The following is a 10,356-nucleotide window of genomic DNA, read 5'->3' as shown; positions in this document are numbered from 1 at the left end:
AGTAATTATGTGATATCTTCAAATAGATAAAAGATAATCGAAATGTGGAACAAGAGCGCCCTAGACAATATTATTTTACATGAGAAACCGTTATCACGACTCACTTATCTGCTTTCGTTTTCGAGCCATTTTGAAAATCGGCATTTATTTTCGCGTTTCTAAACAGCTGAAAACGGAAAGCCGCTAGGTGACTTGTGATAACGGTAACTCACGCAAAATAATATTGTCTAGGGCGCTCTTGTTCCTTATTTCAATTATCTTTTATCTATTTGAAGATATCACATAATTACTGTAAAATTAGCGGTATTTTAATTTCGCCGGGATGAAGACTCTTAACTCTCACTGTTTCTGTTTCTGGTTTAATTTTGGCGCACCAGATCTGAATTTTATAAGTGTAGGATTACTAGTGTAAAATTATTACAAGTGCTTTACGACGGATAAAATAAGTGTTCATATGAAAGATGCCTGTACAGAAACTATTTTCCACCGGCGATGAATTTCTGCACAAGTGTACAGAAGTTGTATTTTGTTTAGAAGTGGAACGCTACTAGTATGAAACGATGACAAATGCTATTGAAACTCGTGTCATTGCCAAAACCCATTCGTTTTCACTACCCTCACTTATGCGGATATCCACCTTCGCTGACGCACCCCGTCCCTAACACCTGGGCCCTCCAGTTTCGGTTAGATAGCATTCGTGCTTTTTAGTGGCGACCTAGCGCAGGTTTCTTTAGTTTTTGGGCTGTAGTTTTTATGCATGCATCCGGACGCTGTATTTATACGCAAATAGTAAAAGAATTATCATTTTTCAACAATTGCTTATGATATCTGCTTGAATTTTAACTATGCAATGTGGATATTTTCATGTCGTCCAGCACAAATCATTTAGAAAACAATAAGAAAATTAATAAAGGAATTATAATTTTAAACAATTATTTTGAGTAGTGCGCCAAAAGTAAACCTGCACACTTCTTTTTTTTTTTTTTTAAATGTTACATTTTTTGGTATACAAATTGCACAATATACTTAAATCACCTATTTTTATTCTTTTAAAAGATGTAATTACATTTGTTCACATCTGTAGTGTTCTGGCGGACACCACTACTTCACTGCATACCTTCTTTAAGGTCTTTATTCCTGCATTTTTTTTAATAATATAAAACGTGCTTCACGTTATACAAAAATCATATTTTTCATTTGTCCAGGCAGTATTGATTTGAAATTACAGCGAGAAATAAAGTTGAATGTCGTCAGGCGCTACTCTTTTCTGATTGGTAGTTGTATGGAAGTCCAGAAGAAAATAGAAACAGCTTCTATTTCTTCCAAGTCAGGATACAAATAAAGACAGCAGAAAATTTCAATCTGAACTAAGTGCAAGTTACTTCTCACACGATCATTAAGTAAGGTCGTGAGTTTTAGATCGTGAATCGCAGCCTTACTTCAGTCCCGTCTGAGACAGGCGGGACTGCACTTTTTGACTTAGGCTCTTTGGAATCGAGCTCTTCAATTGCTGCCATTCAGCAGCTACAATGGAAAGTTCTTCCTCATTAAGCGTACTCCCTAGATGTGGTTCCTACAGATTACCATCTTTTATTGGTCCCTGTTAAATGCACTTGACTTCGAGAACGATGAGCAGCAGCAAAATTTCATTAATGATTTATATAGATATCTTTTTTTTCTTCATAATGGTCCAACAACTGCCTAACATTAGGAACAGATTGTGAATAATGCGGGGAATACATCAGTAATCCATTGTCTGCTTAGTCCAATCCTCAAACATGAAATGTATCCACTGGTTCCAAACAGTACGAGTTAATGAATCAACTCAATGTAAGAAGTATTCTGTAGGTTTTCAATCGTTGTCATACATATTTTTGCTAGTTTCCCTAATTTTCATTCCTTGGAAGGGAAAATTGCCAGTTTTCGGACTTTTTCCTTTAGTTATATCACCAATCCTATTCTTGTGCCAAATTTCATCTATGTCTACAGACAGTCGTTGCCATATATAACGTAACAATGTGTAATTTTGCAGTAGCCCTTGGAAGGAAAAATTTTCGTTTTCGGATATATATATATATTTTGCTTACATCACAAATCCCACACTTGCTCCTAAATCCGTGTGAAGGAAGTATTCTATACGTTTACAATCAAAGTGATGTAACTCTATGTAATTTTATACGTAGGTTGGGTAAATAGTAGTAACCGCACTGTCCCTACTGTCAAAGGGATGTATACCAGCACCACAGAAGTTCAGTAGCTGATAAAGAAATGTGAGACGATGAAGTGTAGCGAGTGTTAATGACTGTGTGCTGTTAAGTCAAAAGCAGCAGTCCCGTAAGGGACAGGAAGAAAGTGGAAGCCCCATAACAATGTGTTTCGACAAGACGAACGACGTGCGTAGATAGTGGCATATGGGCCAAGTACACAACAATGTTTTCAGGAACATTGTGACGACTTCTTCATTAAAATGAAGGAACCACTTCGCGGGAAGCACTACTACGAAAGAAGTCCCTGCGGGACATAGACAAAGATTGACACGCTGACGGTGTACGATGCCTTCCAAACGTGAGTCAGAAGGTGATATGGATGGGACGAAATTACATTGAATGTAACAGGTGTGCATAAAGCTAAGTACGAAATATCACGATGTTGTCATTACTTTTTATTCAGCCCTTGTACTTGCCTTCGGGTTCCGTCCCCCCTCCTTTTAGTTGCATCACAAATCTACATTTGTGCCAAATTTCAAGTTTCTATGTATATTCCAAATTTCAAGGAATATTGTAAGTTCCTAAATCTATTGGCGAATTATTCTTTTAACTTGTCCATTCAGGAAATAAAATCCATATGGAAATTCATCCACTTATGCACAGTTTACCTTTACAAAATCTAGATAACTAGTCGAACGACTTTGGAGTGCTTCAGAAGAGTTATTCCGTATGAACATCCAATGAACAAAGTTAGTGCGAAGAGTTGATTCACACCACGCATGAGAAATAGATCTTTCTCCAGTACAGCATCGTCTGTTTACCACTTTCATTTCCTGGATACTCATACTTATGTTGCTGTCAGAACGGCTATGTTGTTGGGGCTTGCCTGTCATATTAAAGTTTGTGCTTAAAATGGACAGACTATATTACATAACATCCACACAGATTACGAATCACATGTGAAAGCGAATCAAGTGATATACAACTTTGTTTCTACCGTTTTTTTTTTCTTTCTTTCTTCGACTTCAAGGCTTCATTGTAAAAAGTTAGTTATACACTTACGATTCAAAATACTATCCATCGCTCGCCACTACCTTCTCCCACTTTTCGGGCAGCATACGAATCCCATGTAGAAAAAAAAAAAAAAAACTACTCACCCTTTGAGGTGAGCCATTCATCGAAACAAGTAATAGTCAGAGGGGGCAATGTCTGGAGAGTACGATGGGTAAGACAGGACTTCCCATTTCAACATTTCCAAGTATGTTCTGACCGACTTTGCAACAGGGTGTCGAGTATTCTCATGTTCCACAATCACTAACGTGTCTCTCGTTGTATTGCGGCTGTTTGTCTTTCAATGCTCGACTTAAACGCATTAATTGATTTCGATAGTTTCAGTCGGTTTTAGTAGTTCATAATACACTACGACGAGATGGTTCGGCGGTCGACATAGAAGCATGGCAGGGACGTTCGTCCCCCTGATTTTCTGCGCTTGGGTTTATCGTAATGGACCCCATTCACAATGCGATGCAGAAATCCCTTTCGTCTTTGGCTTTCAAGCAGCTGTTTAGAAGCAAACAAAAGCCGTTCAACATCTCTCGGCTTCGAAGGGGGCGAGAGTGAAAATAGTTCGATGCCATTTTTTTTTTTTTTTTTCGTTTCGTTTCTTGAGCCGAGTGCGATTTTGAGTTATCCTGTTGTAGCAAGGCGCACTTTCGGTTCACCACGCAGGATATTTCTGGTGCAGTGAGCGTAGTTCTACCATACATAGAGCATGATTTTATGCTCGGAACGGCCCTGTTTGATGATCAGTTCTGGAAGTTTGCCCTTGCTCAATCACTGTTTTTGTACATTTGGATTTCGAAAAAATACCCACTTTTCGTCTCATGTGACAATCCGTTTCAGAAACGAACATGGATTTTGCAGCAGTTGTCGGCACAACTCATGTGACACAATGCAGAAGCTCCTGATGGTTTTCCCATGAGGTGTGACAATCGTCATGTGCTAGAGGACGGATTTTCCTCAATGGCGTATCATATGATCTCAGAATCTTGTTACTTTGGATCGGCCGGAGCTCGGATATCTTCGACCTTCTTACAACCTTCACGAAATTTCTGGAATTGAGTTGCCGTGTTGTGGTCCACTGCACCTTCTTCTTTCGCATGACAAGCGTTCTGGGTTGCTGCCGCAACATTATGCCAGAGATTGAACTCATACCGTAACAGTCCCGTACCAGGAGTTGTGCACTGATCGTCACTGCTACTAAAAACTGAGTGAAGATACTGACGGAGTGGCGACCTCCGTGCTAAATAGTCCGCTTCCTACATTACCACTTGGGCCAGTTTGTCGTATTTACGGTCAATCATGGCGTATATACGCACCTGTTCTTTGGGTTGTGGAAATATTGCAAGACTTATGACTTATCTTTTCACAGAGATGGGAACCGATCATGACTACACATCCCTCATTTGAGACCTCTTTCACGAGTAATGGCAACATTTTGGGCAAAGGCGCTTGCAATTTGAAGATGAAAGGAACTACATTTGACGGAGAATGAGTCGACTGACCTGTTTAACCCTCTTTGTTGATTTATTTCCCAACATTTCTTTGAAGTTTCACCAATCAAAAATAAAATTCACTGTCCTTCGATCTCGTGAGCTATAAGGGATTAAGTTATATATATGATTTGTAAATGATTTCCAGATTGTGGAAGATTTACGTTTCCACATACTTTTACTTCATTGATTCGGAATAGATGGTAAATTCACTTTCGTTACAGGTCAACTTTTTCGAATACCTAAAATTACGTTACACTAAAGAAGGTTAGTTTCTATAGAAAAATAAATAGACGCATATAGAAAAAATTGACAATTTTTAATTCTCTACAAATCTTCTCATACATGTTTTGAAGTGGAAACAGAATTGGTAGCCAAGAGCCTAATGTATCACTATTGTAACGTTGACTTCTCAATAGTTTAAAAAAAAAAAATTCTTTTCATCTCTTAATATATACAACCTTAGTCTAAACCAATCCAGGAGACAAGAAAGAAAAAAAAACTATACACACAAACGAAAAAAAAAAAATACTTCCGTAGCACTTGATTTTAATAAAAATTGACATATTGAAAAAGATTTAGTAATGTTTCAACTGACCTAGCTGAAATAAAACAGGTACTCCAATTTAATGTTACAATGTACTTTATATATGAAAATGCACTCTACAATCATGAGACAAAATACTCAATATAAATAATACCTTTCAAATCCTTCTGCCTGCTTACTCAGATTTTGTTTATCGCGAAATAAAAAGCCTGAACAATCAATAATGATGATCTATGTTCATGCACACACACACACACAATATATCAATCAACATTATTTTTCTCTAAACTAACAGCATTTATTGCAGCACAGATCCACTGAGACACAGCCCAGAGTGATTTATCTCCAAAAACAACTGTGGAGATTAAAAAATGTTCACCAACAATGGAGTTTGTTTCTCATAAAATAGCTATACAACAAACATGCCTTCCTCAAACGCTGGGAAATGGCAAGCATAAATCTGGAAAAAACACTGCTTTGCAATGTAAATGAGCAAAAGTAAATGCATTTAAAATAATCGCAGTTATCAACACACGTCTTATTTCACTTATTCAGCAGGCATTTTACTTTGTTTACATACTTCCTCTCTCTCTCTCTCTTCCATGAAAAAAAAAAGCCAAAAATTTATATTTTAAACATGATAGATAGATAATCCCTGGAATTTATCCCTGTCTTGCCCTATATTGTTCTTCCCTGTAACTTTCAATGTGTCTACATTTATAGTACTACATAGGTTTTCGTTAACAGTGTTTTTTTTACGAATACATCAATCCATCAAATACCAAATTGAGAGGAGTCAATATAATGGGTGTGATGAAGAGTTTAGTTTGTACAACGACACACAGCCAACGTAAACTATTTCCGTTCTTTACAATTGGAAAAGCATACCAACTTGAGTTTACAATTCAAAAGAACTGTTTCGTAACAGTCTTACATTTTTTAACCTTATTGTTGCATTTATTTGTGTTAATATTACACTGAAGTCCACTTAAAAAATGCCAGAAATGTAGCGTTATCCACATATTCAATAAAAGATTTTTTTATGCCCAATTATCACAATACTTTTATACATATGTATACATATATTCACAAACCTCACATTTGTACTGCATCCTTCGTCTACTGAAGAGTTTTATTTCCTTTTCCTTCTGTCACTTTACACTCATTATTACCAATAATACTGCCTTGCCTCCCGTTTCTCGCTTGTGTGTGATTGATAACAAGTGTATTTAACAAGTAAAGATACGTGCTCTTCATCGTTACACTCTTGTGAAAATAAATCAGTGTAAGCTTGACTTACTTTATTGTATGGGATGAAGAATGAAAAATCCGACTGTTACCCACAATTCATAATCTATTACATTAAAAATCCTTCTCATTCTAAGCTCTTAATACATTACACGTTGTTTATATGGCTAGTGCCATAATTAATGAACTGTAATGTACTTCCTCACACTGATTTCATTACCAGAGCATTGATCGATACCATGTATATGGTATCAGTAACTGAGATCTCGATAGTTGTTTGTCAATTCAAGACTGAGTCTAATTAATTTAAATCCCATGCAGGGGGAAAATGTGAAAGCTGCACAAATCCTAAGTCAACATCACTATCCATGTCTTCTCGACCGCCACGCCTTCTCCGTTGATGTTGCCTAGGTGGGGGAAAACATCATGTTTTCCAGTTCATACTACCCTGAGGAAGGGATCGGGAGGGGATCATGTCCAGAAGATATTGCCGCTGTAAGTCTGCTGCCTGGCGCTGGAGTTCCACCAGATTCGCTGCTGCTGCAGCTACAGGTCCCTTACCCCCCGCGGCCTGGGCCATGGCCAACTGATACGGATAGAAGAGAGGAGAAAATGGGAGCATATGTGCAGGAAGAGGTTGATGTTGGGGCAGACGCAGCAGCTGCTGGTGAGCCGCTTGTAAGGCTCCTGCTGGATGAGCAGAGAATTTCGATTCGGAGAGTTTTGGAAGCTGAGCTGCAGCTGCTGCCGCGGCCGCCAACGGATGTTCTCGAGGCGTGGGAGGCGTAGGAGGTGGAGGGGGCACCGGTGTTGGTGTGGGTGGTGGTGGAGGGACGACGGGAGCTGGCGGCGTGGGTGCATGATGTTGGACTGTAGTTGGAGTTGCTGGTTTGGGTATCGGCTCCGGCTGTGGGGACACTGAGTTTGAAACTTGTGCCATTCGCTGTTCGATTTCTTGTTCTTGTTGTAGAGCTTTCACAAATGCTGTTTTAAGTCGATTAGTATGTTCTGCTTTAAGTGCCTTTTTCACATTCGTAGTTACACACTGTTCACATATCACCTTAGGCTCCTTCCCTGTAACATCAAAATTATGTAAAGGAAGTGTAATCAAACAAAAAGAAAAACAACAATTGTAAACAATTATCACGATTATTTGCACACACACAATTCATATTTTATTATTCTGATAATGTAAGATTCCACTTAAAAGTAGATTACTTTCCACCAAACACAACACCTTTATTAAAATAACACGCAAAAAAGTGAAAATTTAAAACAATTTGTAGTAGAAACATGGTCTGTTAATTTTTAAAATAGAAGCCAACCCATTAAAATATATTTACCATTTTAAAATATTAGAAATAAATTGGTATTCCATATTTTTAAAAGGAAGCTCCAGATAGTTTTTACTTGTTGTTATTAATAATTCATTTCTTCTGAACAACATTCCGTTAACAAAGTATACATCTATAAAAACAGCCGCCATGGGGCCATAAATTTGCTTTTAAAATAGTTAAATAATTTAAATACAACATAAAGCAGTAAAATCCAGTGGACTAGTTTATATGAATGTTCTATTCCAATATTTTGGTATTGTCATGTCTACTGGCAGCGAATCAGGTTGGGAGAAGCAAAATATAAGATAGATGGATATAATATGCATAGCAAAAACGACTAATATTTTTTTCTTTTCATGATGCAATTTGCGATATATAAAATATTAAACGTAAAACTTTAGAACAAATTAAGAATAACGAGAACAATTTTTTTTAGGTGGATAAAAAGAATTACAGTAATTTTAACGATTCTTAACTTTTTTTACCTTGCTTAAAAATACATTCATTAATTACACTACGCACAGACGACAAATTTATAATTATTTGTCCTAATCTGTGACTTCTTAGGTGGTAAAGTAGTGTAACAATTTCCATTACACAGTATCTATAATGTATATGGGTAAGGGAAATTGTTACACTACTTTACCACCGAAGAGAGTCGCAGAATAGGACAAATAATTATAAACTTGTCTTCTCTGCATAGTGTATTAAATGAATGTATTATTTATTGAAGTAATTTGGGTGCCAATGATAAATAAGAAACTCATTTTTGTCCAAGGATAATATTTATACCGAACAGACTCCATTTGCATATCCGAACATTGAAATATATATATACAACTTTTTTTTAAAAAAAATCACTAGCAATATCAACAAACAGTGCTATTTCTGAATCCTCAAGAACAAAACAGTAACTAAATACATACCTTTCGCAGGATTCTTCTCCCATTTCCACACTGGTGTAAAATCTGTGTCACACTGTGAACACTGGAAGGCATCCGGTGGTGGAGGAGTCTTGATATCCTTTGTTATGTAGTCTACTACGTGTTCCAAACCCAACAAATATATAAATTCCGTGTTCGAAGGGTTCGGAATGAAGTGCATTTCTGGCGGTGGAGGCTTTGGTGGAGGTATCTACAGAGAACACAAAAGTCATGTAACTTCTCACCTTTTGCATGGAGTTGAATCACGTTCTAAATGAAGACAGATTTAGTAACAAAAACTACAGCTAAAAAGAATGAATTCATGTTTCAGGAAGTACTACGTAATATTTTACTACATAACTGTAATCAATAATGTCTTGTTAATTTGTCACTAATTGAACTTTACTAATGGACATGCAAAAGTGGACGCGTGGCTTCATTAAAATTCACTCATTGAAACGAAAATACCAGTTTCTATCATTATGCTGTTTGTTATTGGCAAATAAATGCACCTGACACTGAGATCTACCACACTGTCTGAACTACTAAACGCTACCTCTGTCTCTTTTTCGTTAAGACTACCTCAAGCTCAATCGAAAGTTCAGCAAATACGTCGATTTTCTTGACCCAATAGAAACTACGCCACCTTCACAAACAGAAGAAAAGAAAGAAAAAATACTATGGTTACAACATTGACATACAAAGGAATAGGATTTGCGATCTTATATGCATTTCAATGCTGCTGTAAATTCAGTTAAATTCGCTGCAAATATTCTGTTTTTTTACGATGGCAATACTATTTACTCACCGCGACCATGTGAAATATTCTTGAACGAAAATAAATAAAACAAGCAAATCATCTACCAAACATATTTCATGGAACAACGCAAGGGGGGGTGTTTACCGGGACATGTAAAAGTAGTGGAAAATGACCGATAATAGTGCTGAATTCAGTTTTAGCGGTCGCTGAGATCAATGGTGAAACTCTGATCGCATTAACTTCCAAATTCACCCCATTCGTTTACGGGCCGGGGGGAGGGGGGATACCGAGACATGTAAAAATAACCCAAAATGATCGATATTAGTGTCAAATCCATAGTTTTCGTGGTCGCTGAGATCAACGGTAACACTTCCATTAGCGATGACTGTCAAATTCAGCTACCATTGTATGCGGACTGCCGGTCACCTGTGGGAAGGGGGTTACTGAGACGTAAAAGTAATTCAAAATGACCGATATTAATGTCAAATAGATATTTTTCGCGGTCGCTGAGATGAATCGTGATATTCCCACAGGCGTTGACTTCAAAAAAGCCCCCATCGGATGTTTTTTTTTTTTTTTTTTTTTTTTTTTTTTTTTTTTCAGAATTCGAACCAGGGAGTCTCAGGGTACGTTTACTGGGATATGTAAATGTAGTAGAAACTGACCGATATTTTTTCCTTTTATTGTTCAGTTTGTTTACATAGATATTTTATCTGACCCATGCGAAGATTGGGTATTTTAGCTAATACACTATAAAACAAAGGATTCTACTGAAAATTTTG

General features: G+C 37.1%; 1 protein-coding gene across 3 annotated transcripts in view; it reads right to left on the bottom strand.

Annotated features, from left to right (window-relative positions):
• Window positions 1-5,059: 5,059 nt before the first annotated feature.
• simj (transcriptional repressor p66-beta simjang) overlaps window positions 5,060-10,356 on the bottom strand; it is a 59,335-nt gene continuing 54,038 nt past the window's right edge. For all 3 annotated transcript variants that reach the window (XM_081746857.1, XM_081746873.1, XM_081746865.1), the window contains 2 exons: window positions 8,818-9,025; window positions 5,060-7,628 (listed from right to left, as the gene is read on the bottom strand). In XM_081746857.1, the coding sequence (XP_081602983.1) occupies window positions 6,979-7,628; window positions 8,818-9,025 (858 nt within the window). In that variant the 3' untranslated portion in view covers window positions 5,060-6,978. The remainder of the gene's footprint in view (window positions 7,629-8,817; window positions 9,026-10,356) is intronic.

The sequence above is a fragment of the Thermobia domestica genome, chromosome 2 (assembly GCF_964235325.1).
Source record: "Thermobia domestica chromosome 2, izTheDome1.hap1.1, whole genome shotgun sequence".
Taxonomy (NCBI): Eukaryota; Metazoa; Arthropoda; class Insecta; order Zygentoma; family Lepismatidae; genus Thermobia; species Thermobia domestica.
The sequence above is the reverse complement of the archived record's forward strand: the minus strand, read 5'-3'. Positions and strand labels throughout refer to the sequence as shown.